The 17,500-nt window shown below is 46.0% G+C and overlaps 1 protein-coding gene across 12 annotated transcripts in view; it reads left to right on the forward strand.

Moving 5' to 3' along the window:
• The window catches only part of EndoA (SH3 domain containing GRB2 like, endophilin-A), a 388,245-nt gene that overhangs the window by 210,678 nt on the left and 160,067 nt on the right, over positions 1 to 17,500 (forward strand). For 11 of the 12 annotated variants that reach the window (XM_070084141.1, XM_070084140.1, XM_070084150.1 and 8 more), the window contains exon 2: positions 1,364 to 1,647. In XM_070084141.1, coding sequence (XP_069940242.1) covers positions 1,603 to 1,647 — 45 coding nt within the window. In that variant the 5' untranslated portion in view covers positions 1,364 to 1,602. Of the gene's footprint in view, positions 1 to 1,363; positions 1,648 to 1,815; positions 1,831 to 17,500 lie in introns of those variants that run through there. The other variant, XM_070084145.1, reaches the window with a different exon arrangement.

Below are 17,500 nucleotides of genomic sequence, written 5' to 3' on the forward strand. Positions count from 1 at the left end.
GAACTGAGGGGTTTGTCCTACGAAGAGAAGTTAAGGGAACTCAACCTGACAACACAGGAAGACAGAAGGAATAGGGAGGACATGATAACAACATATAAAATACTGAGAGGAATTGACAGGGTGGATGGGGACAGAATGTTTCAGAGATGCGACACAGCAACAAGGGGACACAACTGGAAGTTGAAAAGTCAGATGAGCTACGGGGATGTTGGGAAGTATGTCTTTAGCCATAAAGTTGTCAGGAAGTGGAACAATCTGGAGAGTGATGTAGTGGAGGCAGGATCCATACATAGCTTTAAGAAGAAGTATGATATAGTTCATGGAGCAGGGAGAGAGAGGACCTAGTGGCGACCAGTGAAGAGGCGGGACCAGGAGCTATGAATCGACCCTTGCAACCACAAATAAGTGAGTACGCACGCACGCCGTGTCTACCCCCTGCGTGGGAGTAAAAGTGGAGCGTGGGTGAAGTATCCTTTCCTTCCCTCAAGTCGCTGAGAATCACTCATCCATCAGTTTAGAACCACTCATCCATCAGTTTAGAACCGCTCATCCATCAGTTTAGAACCACTCATCCATCAGTTTAGAACCACTCATCCATCAGTTTAGAACCACTCATCCATCAGTTTAGAACCACTCATCCATCAGTTTAGAACCACTCATCCATCAGTTTAGAACCACTCATCCATCAGTTTAGAACCACTCATCCATCAGTTTAGAACCACTCATCCATCAGTTTAGAACCACTCATCCATCAGTTTAGAACCACTCATCCATCAGTTTAGAACCACTCATCCATCAGTTTAGAACCACTCATCCATCAGTTTAGAACCACTCATCCATCAGTTTAGAACCACTCATCCATCAGTTTAGAACCACTCATCCATCAGTTTAGAACCACTCATCCATCAGTTTAGAACCACTCATCCATCAGTTTAGAACCACTCATCCATCAGTTTAGAACCACTCATCCATCAGTTTAGAACCACTCATCCATCAGTTTAGAACCACTCATCCATCAGTTTAGAACCACTCATCCATCAGTTTAGAACCACTCATCCATCAGTTTAGAACCACTCATCCATCAGTTTAGAACCACTCATCCATCAGTTTAGAACCACTCATCCATCAGTTTAGAACCACTCATCCATCAGTTTAGAACCACTCATCCATCAGTTTAGAACCACTCATCCATGGGTTACTTTATCACAAGTAGTAGCAATATCTATTGTTATTGTAACAGTAGTTGGTAAAGATTTGTTTACCCATTATTATTTATTGGGCGCTATACTTTTCTGAAGACTTTTATATTAGTACAAGTGGTTATTAGTTACCTTGCCAATAATACAAATAATTGTTTTTACAGCTGTTGTGGAGAGCTGTCCCCCGAGCATCTCTGAGGCAGTGTAACGCAACACGCTTGACGCTCTGGACCCGGAGGCGTCACAGAGGAAGGTGACGCAAGGGAAGACTAGGTGCTGCTGCTGCTGCTGCTAGGAAGGAGAGCCCAGGAGTGCCTGGGACTACATTTAAACAGTTTATATTAGCGGTGTTTGTGGCCTCGCGGCATACAACACCACCACCACCACCACCATCACCTCCCACATGGCGTTCGCCGGACTCAAGAAGCAGTTTAACAAAGCCAATCAGGTGAGTACTAGTGTTGAGTCACTGACTGTATCAGGTGGTTCAGTTTAACCAAGTCAATCAGGTGAGTACTAGTGTTGAGTCAGTGACTGTATCAGGTGGTTCAGTTTAACAAAGTCAATCAGGTGAGTACTAGTGTTGAGTCAGTGACTGTATCAGGTGGTTCAGTTTAACAAAGCCAATCAGGTGAGTACTAGTGTTGAGTCAGTGACTGTATCAGGTGGTTCAGTTTAACGAAGTCAATCAGGTGAGTACTAGTGTTGAGTCAGTGACTGTATCCTGTGAGTGTTGAGTCATATCAGGTGGTTCAGTTTAACGAAGTCAATCAGGTGAGTACTAGTGTTGAGTCTGCAGTTTAACGAAGTCAATCATTCATATCAGGTGGTTCAGTTTAACGAAGTCAATCAGGTGAGTACTAGTGTTGAGTCAGTGACTGTATCCTGTGAATGATTGCCTGCTTCATTATGTCTTATAAACACTTGTGAAATCATTTAAAAAACGTGTGTAAGTGAGCAGGGTGTGAGTGAGTGAGCGAGCAGGGTGTGTGTAAGTGAGCAGGGTGTGAGTGAGTGAGCGAGCAGGGTGTGTGTAAGTGAGCAGGGTGTGAGTGAGTGAGCGAGCAGGGTGTGTGTAAGTGAGCAGGGTGTGAGTGAGTGAGTGAGCAGGGTGTGTGTAAGTGAGCAGGGTGTGAGTGAGTGAGTGAGCAGGGTGTGCGTGTGTCTTCCTTGAGTGACTTCATTAATTGTCAGACTTCAGTAGTATGGAGGCAGCATAAGTGATCACAGTGAGGCAGCATAAGTGATCACAGTGAGGCAGCATAAGTGATCACAGTGAGGCAGCATAAGTGATCACAGTGAGGCAGCATAAGTGATCACAGTGAGGCAGCATAAGTGATCACAGTGAGGCAGCATAAGTGATCACAGTGAGGCAGCATAAGTGATCACAGTGAGGCAGCATAAGTGATCACAGTGAGGCAGCATAAGTGATCACAGTGAGGCAGCATAAGTGATCACAGTGAGGCAGCATAAGTGATCACAGTGAGGCAGCATAAGTGATCACAGTGAGGCAGCATAAGTGATCACAGTGAGGCAGCATAAGTGATCACAGTGAGGCAGCATAAGTGATCACAGTGAGGCAGCATAAGTGATCACAGTGAGGCAGCATAAGTGATCACAGTGAGGCAGCATAAGTGATCACAGTGAGGCAGCATAAGTGATCACAGTGAGGCAGCATAAGTGATCACAGTGAGGCAGCATAAGTGATCACAGTGAGGCAGCATAAGTGATCACAGTGAGGCAGCATAAGTGATCACAGTGAGGCAGCATAAGTGATCACAGTGAGGCAGCAGCCGCCTGGAATTAAGTGAACTCGCTCACATATTTTTGCCTCTTAAATAAGGGCACTTTAATGTGTGTGGTTAAGGAGGCTGGAGGAAAGGAGAGGAGGTGAGAGGCACGAGGAGTGGAAGGAAAGAAGGAGAAGAATAATGACATGAAGATAGAATAAGAGAAAGGAGATGAAGGAGGGGTGAGAGGCAGGAAAGGGAAGGTTTTACCTCCCTCTGCTTTATTTGCCACTGATTTCAAGGGTTCTTCTACCTTGGCAGCCTGGTCTCAGACCAGGCTGCCCAGCTCACCACCTGGTCAACCAGGCTGTTAATGCTAGCGGCCCGCAGGCCTACATAGCCAATACAACTTGCTGATCCGGCACATACAGTGCAAGTATATTATAACTTGGGTATATTACTAGTGTTATATTGGGTATATTAATAGTACAGTTGTTTTCACACATTGTAGATGAGTAAGGAACACTGAGACAAGGTCATTATTCAACTCGGATATTGACCAGAGACTCCTCTCTGCCTGCTACAAAAATCCTGAGTAACAACTAGGATAGTCTTGGCCTCATTAACACTCTAACTTACTCACCATACCTCAGATACACTCACTCTGCCTCAAACATTCTATAGTATACTTCCCTCACACACACACACACACACACACACACACACACACACACACACACACACACACACACACACACACACACACACACACACTCACACACACACTTACACTCACACTCTACAGGAGACGTCTAATAATTAGCAGGTAGAGTAGGGACCATAAGAGGGAGGTAGACAAGAGATAAACATTATATCCCTTTTATGTGATGATCAAATACGCTGGTGTGACCACTGGTCGCAACAGTAACAACACTACACTTGTATAACTAGTAACAACACTACACTTGTACCACTAGTAACAACACTACACTTGTACCACTAGTAACAGCACTACACTTGTACCACTAGTAACAACACTACACTTGTACCACTAGTAACAACACTACACTTGTACCACTAGTAACAACACTACACTTGTATAACTAGTAACAACACTACACTTGTACCACTAGTAACAACACTACACTTGTACCACTAGTAACAACACTACACTTGTATAACTAGTAACAACACTACACTTGTACCACTAGTAACAACACTACACTTGTACCACTAGTAACAACACTACACTTGTACCACTACTAACAACACTACACTTGTACCACTAGTAACAACACTACACTTGTACCACTAGTAACAACACTACACTTGTATAACTAGTAACAACACTACACTTGTACCACTAGTAACAACACTACACTTGTACCACTAGTAACAACACTACACTTGTACCACTAGTAACAACACTACACTTGTACCACTAGTAACAACACTACACTTGTACCACTAGTAACAATACACTTGTACCACTAGTAACAACACTACACTTGTACCACTAGTAACAACACTACACTTGTACCACTAGTAACAACACTACACTTGTACCACTAGTAACAACACTACACTTGTACCACTAGTAACAACACTACACTTGTACCACTAGTAACAGCACTACACTTGTACCACTAGTAACAACACTACACTTGTACCACTAGTAACAACACTGCACTTGTACCACTAGTAACAACACTACACTTGTTCCACTAGTAACAACACTACACTTGTACCACTAGTAACAACACTACACTTGTACCACTAGTAACAACACTACACTTGTACCACTAGTAACAACACTACACTTGTACCACTAGTAACAACACTACACTTGTACCACTAGTAACAACACTACACTTGTACCACTAGTAGCAACACTACACTTGTACCACTAGTAACACACTTGTACCACTAGTAACAACACAACACTTGTACCACTAGTAACAACACTACACTTGTATAACTAGTAACAACACTACACTTGTACCACTAGTAACAACACTACACTTGTACCACTAGTAACAACACTACACTTGTACCACTAGTAACAACACTACACTTGTACCACTAGTAACAACACTACACTTGTACCACTAGTAACAACACTACACTTGTATAACTAGTAACAACACTACACTTGTACCATTAGTAACAACACTACACTTGTACCACTAGTAACAATACACTTGTACCAGTAGTAACAACACTACACTTGTACCACTAGTAACAACACTACACTTGTATAACTAGTAACAACACTACACTTGTACCACTAGTAACACTACACTTGTACCACTAGTAACAACACTACACTTGTACCACTAGTAACAACACTACACTTGTACCACTAGTAACAACACTACACTTGTACCACTAGTAACAACACTACACTTGTACCACTAGTAACAACACTACATTTGTACCACTAGTAACAACACTACACTTGTACCACTAGTAACAACACTACACTTGTACCACTAGTAACAACACTACACTTGTACCACTAGTAACAACACTACAGTTGTACAACTAGTAACAACACTGCACTTGTACCACTAGTAACACTACACTTGTACCACTAGTAACAACACTACACTTGTACCACTAGTAACACTACACTTGTACCACTAGTAGCAGCACTACACTTGTACCACTAGTAACAATACACTTGTACCACTAGTAACAACACTACACTTGTACCACTAGTAACACTACACTTGTACCACTAGTAACAACACTACACTTGTACCACTAGTAACAACACTACACTTGTACCACTAGTAACAACACTACACTTGTACCACTAGTAACAACACTACACTTGTACCACTAGTAACAACACTACACTTGTACCACTAGTAACAACACTACACTTGTACCACTAGTAACAACACTACACTTGTACCACTAGTAACAACACTACACTTGTACCACTAGTAACAACAATACACTTGTACCACTAGTAACAACACTACACTTGTACCACTAGTAACAACACTACACTTGTACCACTAGTAACAATACACTTGTACCACTAGTAACAATACACTTGTATAACTAGTAACAACACTACACTTGTACCACTAGTAACAATACACTTGTACCACTAGTAACAACACTACACTTGTACCACTAGTAACAACACTACACTTGTACCACTAGTAACAACACTACACTTGTACCACTAGTAACAACACTACACTTGTACCACTAGTAACAACACTACACTTGTACCACTAGTAACAACACTACACTTGTACCACTAGTAACAACACTACACTTGTACCACTAGTAACAACACTACACTTGTACCACTAGTAACAACACTACACGTGTACCACTAGTAACAACACTACACTTGTACCACTAGTAACAACACTACACTTGTACCACTAGTAACAACACTACACTTGTACCACTAGTAACAACACTACACTTGTACCACTAGTAACAACACTACACTTGTACCACTAGTAACAACACTACACTTGTACCACTAGTAACAACACTACACTTGTACCACTAGTAACAACACTACACTTGTACCACTAGTAACAACACTACACTTGTACCACTAGTAACAATACACTTGTACCACTAGTAACAACATTGCACTTGTACCACTAGTAACAACACTACACTTGTATCACTAGTAACAGCACTACACTTGTACCACTAGTAACAACACACACTTGTACCACTAGTAACAGCACTACACTTGTACCACTAGTAACAACACACACTTGTACCACTAGTAACAGCACTACACTTGTACCACTAGTAACAACACTACACTTGTACCACTAGTAACAACACTACACTTGTACCACTAGTAACAACACCCTCCCTCAGTAAAGTCCACCCTCCCTCAGTTAAGTCCACCCTCCCTCAGTTAAGTCCACCCTCCCTCAGTAAAGTCCACCCTCCCTCAGTTAAGTCCACCCTCCCTCAGTTAAGTCCACCCTCCCTCAGTTAAGTCCACCCTCCCTCAGTTAAGTCCACCCTCCCTCAGTTAAGTCCACCCTCCCTCAGTTAAGTCCACCCTCCCTCAGTTAAGTCCACCCTCCCTCAGTTAAGTCCACCCTCCCTCAGTAAAGTCCACCCTCCCTCAGTAAAGTCCACCCTCCCTCAGTAAAGTCCACCCTCCCTCAGTAAAGTCCACCCTCCCTCAGTTAAGTCCACCCTCCCTCAGTTAAGTCCACCCTCCCTCAGTAAAGTCCACCCTCCCTCAGTTAAGTCCACCCTCCCTCAGTTAAGTCCACCCTCCATCAGTAAAGTCCACCCTCCCTCAGTTAAGTCCACCCTCCCTCAGTTAAGTCCACCCTCCCTCAGTTAAGTCCACCCTCCCTCAGTAAAGTCCACCCTCCCTCAGTTAAGTCCTCCCTCCCTCAGTTAAGTCCACCCTCCCTCAGTAAAGTCCACCCTCCCTCAGTAAAGTCCACCCTCCCTCAGTTAAGTCCACCCTCCGTCAGTTACGTCCACCCTCCGTCAGTTAAGTCCACCCTCCCTCAGTTAAGTCCACCCTCCCTCAGTAAAGTCCACCCTCCCTCAGTTAAGTCCACCCTCCCTCAGTTAAGTCCACCCTCCCTCAGTAAAGTCCACCCTCTCTCAGTAAAGTCCACCCTCCCTCAGTTAAGTCCACCCTCCCTCAGTAAAGTCCACCCTCCCTCAGTTAAGTCCACCCTCCCTCAGTTAAGTCCACCCTCCCTCAGTAAAGTCCACCCTCCCTCAGTTAAGTCCACCCTCCCTCAGTAAAGTCCACCCTCCCTCAGTAAAGTCCACCCTCCCTCAGTAAAGTCCACCCTCCCTCAGTTAAGTCCACCCTCCCTCAGTAAAGTCCACCCTCCCTCAGTAAAGTCCACCCTCCCTCAGTTAAGTCCACCCTCCCTCAGTTAAGTCCACCCTCCCTCAGTTAAGTCCACCCTCCCTCAGTAAAGTCCACCCTCCCTCAGTTAAGTCCACCCTCCCTCAGTAAAGTCCACCCTCCCTCAGTAAAGTCCACCCTCCCTCAGTTAAGTCCACCCTCCCTCAGTAAAGTCCACCCTCCCTCAGTTAAGTCCACCCTCCCTCAGTAAAGTCCACCCTCCCTCAGTAAAGTCCACCCTCCCTCAGTTAAGTCCACCCTCCCTCAGTAAAGTCCACCGTCCCTCAGTAAAGTCCACCCTCCCTCAGTAAAGTCCACCCTCCCTCAGTAAAGTCCACCCTCCCTCAGTTAAGTCCACCCTCCCTCAGTTAAGTCCACCCTCCCTCAGTAAAGTCCACCCTCCCTCAGTAAAGTCCACCCTCCCTCAGTAAAGTCCACCCTCCCTCAGTTAAGTCCACCCTCCCTCAGTTAAGTCCACCCTCCCTCAGTTAAGTCCACCCTCCCTCAGTAAAGTCCACCCTCCCTCAGTTAAGTCCACCATCCCTCAGTAAAGTCCACCCTCCCTCAGTAAAGTCCACCCTCCCTCAGTAAAGTCCACCCTCCCTCAGTAAAGTCCACCCTCCCTCAGTTAAGTCCACCCTCCCTCAGGAAAGTCCACCCTCCCTCAGTTAAGTCCACCCTCCCTCAGTAAAGTCCACCCTCCCTCAGTAAAGTCCACCCTCCCTCAGTAAAGTCCACCCTCCCTCAGTAAAGTCCACCCTCCCTCAGTTAAGTCCACCCTCCCTCAGTTAAGTCCACCCTCCCTCAGTAAAGTCCACCCTCCCTCAGTAAAGTCCACCCTCCCTCAGTAAAGTCCACCCTCCCTCAGTTAAGTCCACCCTCCCTCAGTTAAGTCCACCCTCCCTCAGTTAAGTCCACCCTCCCTCAGTAAAGTCCACCCTCCCTCAGTTAAGTCCACCCTCCCGCAGTGAAGTCCACCCTCCCGCAGGAAAGTGCACCCTCCCTCAGTTAAGTCCACCCTCCCTCAGTAAAGTCCACCCTCCCTCAGTAAAGTCCACCCTCCCTCAGTAAAGTCCACCCTCCCTCAGTTAAGTCCACCCTCCCTCAGTAAAGTCCACCCTCCCTCAGTAAAGTCCACCCTCCCTCAGTTAAGTCCACCCTCCCTCAGTTAAGTCCACCCTCCCTCAGTTAAGTCCACCCTCCCTCAGTAAAGTCCACCCTCCCTCAGTTAAGTCCACCCTCCCTCAGTAAAGTCCACCCTCCCTCAGTAAAGTCCACCCTCCCTCAGTAAAGTCCACCCTCCCTCAGTTAAGTCCACCCTCCCTCAGTTAAGTCCACCCTCCCTCAGTTAAGTCCACCCTCCCTCAGTAAAGTCCACCCTCCCTCAGTAAAGTCCACCCTCCCTCAGTTAAGTCCACCCTCCCTCAGTAAAGTCCACCCTCCCTCAGTTAAGTCCACCCTCCCTCAGTAAAGTCCACCCTCCCTCAGTTAAGTCCACCCTCCCTCAGTTAAGTCCACCCTCCCTCAGTAAAGTCCACCCTCCCTCAGTAAAGTCCACCCTCCCTCAGTAAAGTCCACCCTCCCTCAGTTAAGTCCACCCTCCCTCAGTTAAGTCCACCCTCCCTCAGTTAAGTCCACCCTCCCTCAGTTAAGTCCACCCTCCCTCAGTTAAGTCCACCCTCCCTCAGTAAAGTCCACCCTCCCTCAGTTAAGTCCACCCTCCCTCAGTAAGTCCACCCTCCCTCAGTTAAGTCCACCCTCCCTCAGTTAAGTCCACCCTCCCTCAGTTAAGTCCACCCTCCCTCAGTTAAGTCCACCCTCCCTCAGTTAAGTCCACCCTCCCTCAGTTAAGTCCACCCTCCCTCAGTAAAGTCCACCCTCCCTCAGTTAAGTCCACCCTCCCTCAGTAAAGTCCACCCTCCCTCAGTTAAGTCCACCCTCCCTCAGTTAAGTCCACCCTCCCTCAGTTAAGTCCACCCTCCCTCAGTTAAGTCCACCCTCCCTCAGTTAAGTCCACCCTCCCTCAGTAAAGTCCACCCTCCCTCAGTTAAGTCCACCCTCCCTCAGTTAAGTCCACCCTCCCTCAGTTAAGTCCACCCTCCCTCAGTTAAGTCCACCCTCCCTCAGTTAAGTCCACCCTCCCTCAGTTAAGTCCACCCTCCCTCAGTAAAGTCCACCCTCCCTCAGTTAAGTCCACCCTCCCTCAGTTAAGTCCACCCTCCCTCAGTAAAGTCCACCCTCCCTCAGTAAAGTCCACCCTCCCTCAGTTAAGTCCACCCTCCCTCAGTAAAGTCCACCCTCCCTCAGTAAAGTCCACCTTCCCTCAGTAAAGTCCACCCTCCCTCAGTTAAGTCCACCCTCCCTCAGTTAAGTCCACCCTCCCTCAGTAAAGTCCACCCTCCCTCAGTAAAGTCCACCCTCCCTCAGTTAAGTCCACCCTCCCTCAGTAAAGTCCACCCTCCCTCAGTTAAGTTCACCCTCCCTCAGTTAAGTCCACCCTCCCTCAGTTAAGTCCACCCTCCCTCAGTTAAGTCCACCCTCCACTACTCGTAACAAGGTATGAGTCCTGGATTAATTATATAATAAATCTTGTCGTTTAGGTGAGCCTGTAAAAGTAACATTATAATTTATAGTCCTATTCTTCCTCGTCTCCTCAGGAAACACTCGTAATGTCTCCCCCAGTCTCCCCCAGTGTCCCCCAGTGTCCCCCAGTGTCCCCCAGTCTCCCCCAGTGTCCCCCAGTCTCCCCCAGTCTCCCCCAGTTTCCCCCAGTCTCCCCCAGTCTCCCCCAGTCTCCCCCAGTCTCCCCCAGTCTCCCCCAGTCTCCCCCAGTCTTCCCCAGTCTCCCCCAGTCTCCCCTAGTCTCCCCCAGTCTCCCCCAGTCTCCCCTAGTCTCCCCCAGTCTCCCCCAGTCTCCCCCAGTCTCCCCCAGTCTCCCCCAGTCTCCCCCAGTCTCCCCCAGTCTCCCCCAGTCTTCCCCAGTCTCCCCCAGTCTTCCCCAGTCTCCCCCAGTCTCCCCCAGTCTCCCCCAGTTTCCCCCAGTCTCCCCCAGTCTCCCCCAGTCTCCCCCAGTCTCCCCCAGTCTCCCTCACCATGATGGAACAAACAAAATTACTCCCATTAATATGTAACATATTGTGGCCTCCTGTGCTGTCGTACCTTGAAGATGTGAGGTAAGTTGTACTTGAACACTTCCTCATCTACCTTGCTATATTTCTATGTCAACCTAAGACTAAACAAATACTGGATGACATCCCTAAGACTTGTGGTTCTTGAGTTTCTACCTGTGTGCCCCTGTCTCTGCTTCTTTTGTCTCAAACACCTTGTCGTTATACAGAACAAAAAGTCACAATACCCTGACTGGAACAATACACAGATAACCCGCACATAGAGAGGAGCTTACGACGACGTTTCAGTTCGACTTGTACCATTTACGAAGTCACTGTGACTTTGTAAATGGTCCAAGTTGAACCGTAACGTCGTCGTAAGCTGCTACCTCATCTTTGTGTTGCCTTAACATGTCTTACGATGTTATGCCTGATGATCATATCTTACTTCCCCTCCTCTCTTTCAGGGTGCTCAAGGTTAAGTACCCCGAGTCTTTTACCTTCCCAAGTTACATTGTTACATAATGTCTAACATGTTAGATCTTCCTGCATGTGGCAAAGCTCACATATATGCATATGTCAAGCATTTTATCTGTAAGCAATATTAAGGGAGCGCAGCTACTGGCTGTGATGTTGTCGTTATTAATGTGTTCTCTCTTGCTTTGACAATTGACTCAACTCACCTGGTAGGCTGTAAACTGCACAGTTTGATCCTTGCAACTCTTATTCTCTGATATAAGTGTTAGGCCTCTGAGGCTCTCCCAATCTCTCTCTCGCTCTCTCTCTCTCTCTCTCTCTCTCTCTCTCTCTCTCTCTCTCTCTCTCTCTCTCTCTCTCTCTCTCTCTCTCTCTCTCTCTCTCTCTCTCTCTGCTAGTATTACTGCTTCTCAGTATGTCATCTTGTGTATATCGCATCATTATCATTATTGTTATTGTTTTAGTTTATATGAAGGTGACTGTGTTTGGATTGTGCTTTACTTTTCTTTGAGTTTATTTGCTTTCTTGCTCATATGTTTATATATGCATAGGATTTTGAGACAAGTTTTGGGTGTGAGGTTTACCGGCATGTAGCTCCTAGAATTCTGATGAGGTTAAGGTGGAGGAATAATAAACTTTACATAGTTTCCAATGTGAGATGGAAGTAGGTGGGGTTGCAGGGTTTTCTTGGTGTGAGTAGAAGGGAAAGTTGTGGTCAGATGCAAGATTACAGAAGGTTAGTGATTACTTCTTTGGGATTAACAATTTGCAGTTACTGGAGCAGAGTTATGCTTGTAGTTGGTATTCAGTGTTTGGTTTGTGTGTACGGGTTAACGTGTGTAGTATTGTCTTGTGCATAAAGTAGTGGTTGATCTTTTAGAGCGTTGTTCACAGGTTATAGAAGGTTAGATTAATTGACAGATAACTCACTGGTGTGTATACCTTGGTCACGGTCGTTACCGAGGGAAGAGGATGTGAGAGAAAAGATGAAGTTAAGAGTGGAGTGAGATGGGCAATAAAGGGGGTAAGAGCGGAAGGCGAGGAGAAAGAGAATATACTAGTTATAAAGAGGGAGAGAACATACTGTACTGGTTTATAAAGATTACGCCTCTTACTCACAAAACTGTATAGTTTCATGTCTCAGCTGTCAAGATAGTTTACTTGTGTATTGAACACAGCTGCTTCCACGACTGGTCGCTGCTTCTAGTTTTGGTGAAGCAGTTTTTGTGGTGGTTTGCTGCACTCAACATAGACTGCTTTCATTTATATGTAAATTAACTTGAAATGTATTGGGCCTCAGTGCATGTTACCAGCGGTGGAGTTTAGTGGTGTTTCTTGAGGGAAAGAGAGAGAGAGGGGGGAGGGAGAGGGAGAGGGGGGAGTCTCTGGGCACCACGATGGTAATGCTGGAGCAATGGTAAGAATGAATGGGAGAATGCTGGAACTCGAAGATAAGGCTGATATCCTTGTGATGAAATTTAATTCCAAACTGACTATGAAAAACCACGTAGTAAATCTCGAAAACAAGGCAGCACTTAGACGTATCTGGGATCTGCTCGACAATAGAGGCTGCGAGATTGTACGAGGCACAAGTGCGCTCACACCTTGAGTATACTCCACGTTCTTAAACTACTACTCCTCCGTCTCACCTACGACTTCTTGACAGAATAGAAAACAGAGCAAGACGATTAATTTCTCGTCTGGACCTGGCCTTAACAGATCTGTTATTTTAGCAAAGTCTTCTGCGCCGGAGGGATGTGGGTGGCCTTAGTGTTATGTACAAAGCCAGTGTTAAAATACCACATTTGGCACCACTCCATGGTCAGCGAGAAAAGAGCGTCTATACAACAAGACGGACAGTGAACAATAACTACACTCTGGCTTTATCATTCTCAAGAACATCACTTCGTCAGAGATCATTCATTCCTAGAATGACTCGAGTTTGGAACATGTTCTCACAGCATAACAACATCAATAAAATAAAGTCAGTTGACCAGATAAAATCACTGCTCCACAGATGACTACAGCTTCATCCTGTTCATTATTTATGTGTCATAACAATAAAATATCTTTGCAGTGAGTTGAGGTAAATAATGTTATGAACTCGTAATCTGACCTTATAAAACTATTGTGTAAATAAAAAATAATAGAGAGAACACAGAAGGGCAGGAGAAAAAGGGAATGGAAAGAAAAAATGAGAAAGGAAGGGAAGGAGTGAAAAATTGGAAGAGGATAGGGGAAGAGAGAAAAAGAAAAGGAGCTAGAGGAAGGGAAGCAGAGGAAGAGGGAAGGTAGGCGAAGAGCAAAAGGAGATAGTGAGAGTGAGGGAAGGTAGAAGCAATGTTAAGAAGGAAGTAGTGAGGCAGAGATGCGAGGAGCCATCTTATAAGAAGATAAAACCATCTTACTGTCTCTCTTGCCATTACCTTCCCCATATTTGCTGCCCCCCCCCCCCACAACTCGCTGTGCTGGTGCTGCTGTTGCTAGTAATACTGGTTCTAGTAGCACTGGTACTAGTAGCACTGGTTCTAGTAGCACTGGTACTAGTAGCACTGGTGCTAGTGCTGGTGCCATACCAGCATCTTGCTTGAAGTATTCCATGATAAGTTTTCTGTTGCTACTGTACGTTCTCTTTCCCACTTGCTCAATAACATTTGTCATAACCATGTTATCTTTCTACTGGTATCTTGAGTCTGAGTTTGCCACTCGTGATTGTAGTTACACTATATAGTTCAGGTCTTGCCACTGTACAACTCATCCAGACATTTCCTGACCAGCAGTGCCAGTCAATCCTCCTGTTCTCTCGTCTTACTTAATACTTGATATCTTCTTGGGAATATTGCATTTGTCATATTTCTTGTTAATTTTGTCTCTGTGTTACTTGTTATGTTCGTTGATATCGGTTACTTGTTTAGTCACCAATATTTCGTGTTTCGTCGGCAGTATAGTAACAAACAATAACAGTTGTTTCTTATTGTCTTGTCTTGAAATAAGTTGGCAGGAAAGATGAGCACATCATTTATGTGTTGATTGAAGGAGATGATTTAGAATGTCTGCAAGTGAGCATGATTAGGTAGGTCTTGTAGTCGACCTAGAGGGGAAGATGTGATTAATGTTCCTGTAGCGCTCTCTCTTTCTCTCTAATACACACACACACACACACACACACACACACACACACACACACACACACACACACACACACACACACACACACACACACACACACACACACACACACACACACACACACACACGTGTGCATGACCTGACCTTTGACCTTGAGAGGTGTGACTGGGAAGACGTCGATATCTTGAGGAAGGTAAAGAAAACGAGAGTTTGGAAAAGTGGTAATATTGTGGCCCATACTGTTGTAGTCACTACTGTTGTAGTCACTACTGTTGTAGTCACTACTGTTGTAGTCACTACTGTTGTAGTCACTACTGTTGTAGTCACTACTGTTGTAGTCAGGTATAGATACTCAAAAATTAGGGACAAAGGAATTAATGTACAATTGCTATGGATCCCATCACACATTGGATTACTCCTTCATGATAAAGTTGATATGTTAGCCAAGAATGTACCCAGAAGGAGAATGTAGAATATAACTTTGGTATAACTGTGTCTAGCATTAGGAATAATATTAGGAGAGAAGTAAATAATGAAAATGATTGTTATAGGAATGCAGTTAGAAGCCTGAGTAGATCTATAACCCACTATGATAACATGAACGTAGATAAGTATGTGAACACTTATGGAGCACTTACTTGCACTGATGTGAGGCTTGGTTACAGTACTGACCGATGTTGTAGTGGCCAGACTTAGGCTTGGTTACAAGTACTTCTGGCAGTTTGGGAGACACACAGATGATGATCAAACTAAATGTAAATTATGTGATCAGGCACATGGTCACTCTCTTGAACACTATGTGCTTAATTGTCCACTTACTGAGGAATACAGAGACAGACAGTATAATAACCTATGTGACATGTCAAGATATCTTATTAATGAAAATAAGATACCAGATATACTAAGCAAATTTCCTAAATTTGCTTGTAACAGATAAGTGAACTGTAGATTTTTTTTTTTTTTTTTTCAACAAGTCGGTCGTCTCCCACCGAGGCAGGGTGACCCAAAAAAAGAAAGAAAATCCCCAAATAGATATGTAGATATAAATCCATATGTATTCCTGTTAACCCTTTGGGGCCTAGTTCCTAGGCCTTTTGTGTATCCATATGCTCTCGCGCTACCGTCCACAGGATGGATATGGGGTGCACAATAAACTAGCCACTTCGGCGGCAAAATCTAAATCTATCTAGTCTGTTGTAGTCACTACTGTTTTAGTCTGTTGTGGCCACTACTGTTGTAGTCTGTTGTAGTCACTATTGTTGTATGTTGTGGTCACTACTGTTGTCTGTTGTAGACACTACTGTTGTATGTTGTAGTCACTACTGTTGTAGCATGTTGTTGTCACTACTGTTGTGGCCGTTGTTGTCACTACTGTCTTGGTCTGTTGTATTGTTGTAGTCATTACTATTATATTCTGATGTAGTTTTGTAGTCACTGCTACAAGTTCCCTGGCAGACAACTTAGACAAGTTCCCTGGCAGACAACTTAGACAAGTTCCCTGGCAGACAACTTAGACAAGTTCCCTGGCAGACAACTTAGACAAGTTCCCTGGCAGACAACTTAGACAAGTTCCCTGGCAGACAACTTAGACAAGTTCCCTGGCAGACAACTTAGACAAGTTCCCTGGCAGACAACTTAGACAAGTTCCCTGGCAGACAACTTAGACAAGTTCCCTGGCAGACAACTTAGACAAGTTCCCTGGCAGACAACTTAGACAAGTTCCCTGGCAGACAACTTAGACAAGTTCCCTGGCAGACAACTTAGACAAGTTCCCTGGCAGACAACTTAGACAAGTTCCCTGGCAGACAACTTAGACAAGTTCCCTGGCAGACAACTTACAAGTAACAGCTGCTCAGCAACACTTCCCTCATTGTGTGACATAAAACTGTTTCTTGTGCGAGCTTGTCAAGAAGTGTGCTAGCAGCTACTAGTAGCGGCCGACAATTAACATTGTTGTAGTAACTTCTGACACCGAGGTAGAAGCCAGCCAGGTAATAGCCAGGGAGGTAGAAGCCAGCGAGGTAGTAGCCAGGGAGGTAGAAGCCAGCCAGGGAGGTAGAAGCCAGCCAGGTAGTAGCCAGGGAGGTAGAAGGCAGCGAGGTAGTAGCCAGGGAGGTAGAAGCCAGCGAGGTAGTAGCAAGGGAGGTAGAAGCCAGCGAGGTAGTAGCAAGGGAGGTAGAAGCCAGCCAGTTAGTAGCCAGGGAGGTAGTAGCCACGGAGGAAGAAGCAAGGGAGGTAGAAGCCAGCGAGGTAGTAGCCAGGGAGGGGGAAGCCAGGGAGGTAGTAGCCAGGGAGGTAGTAGCCAGGGAGGTAGTAGCCAGGGAGGTAGTAGCCAGGGAGGTAGAAGCCAGGGAGGTAGTAGCCAGGGAGGTAGAAGCCAGCGAGGTAGTAGCCAGGGAGGTACAAGCCAGCCAGGCAGGTAGTAGCCAGGGAGGTAAAAGTCAGCGAGGTACTAGCCAGGGAGGTAGAAGTCAGCCAGGTATTAGCCAGAGAGGTAGTAGCCAGGGAGGTAGTAGCAGGGAGGTGGTAGCCAGGAAGGTAGAAGCTGGCCAGGTAGCACCCAGGGAGGCAGAAGCCAGCCAGGTAGTAGCCAGGGAGGTAGTAGCCAGGGAGGTAGAAGCCAGCCAGGTAGTAGCCAGGGAGGTAGAAGCCAGCCAGGTAGTAGCCAGGGAGGTAGAAGCCAGCCAGGTAGTAGCCAGGGAGGTAGAAGTCAGGGAGGTAGTAGCCAGGGAGGTAGAAGTCAGGGAGGTAGTAGCCAGGGAGGTAGAAACCAGCGAGGTAGTAGCCAGGGAGGTAGAAGCCAGGGAGGTAGTAGCCAGGGAGGTAGACGCCAGGGAGGTAGTAGCCAGTGAGGTAGAAGCCAGGGAGGTAGAAGCCAGGGAGGTAGAAGCCAGCCAGGTAGTTGCCAGGGAGGTAGTTGCCAGGGAGGTAGAAGCCAGGGAGGTAGTAGCCAGGGAGGTAGTAGCCAGGGAGGTAGTA

The sequence above is a fragment of the Cherax quadricarinatus genome, chromosome 11 (genome assembly GCF_038502225.1).
Source record: "Cherax quadricarinatus isolate ZL_2023a chromosome 11, ASM3850222v1, whole genome shotgun sequence".
NCBI lineage: Eukaryota > Metazoa > Arthropoda > Malacostraca > Decapoda > Parastacidae > Cherax > Cherax quadricarinatus.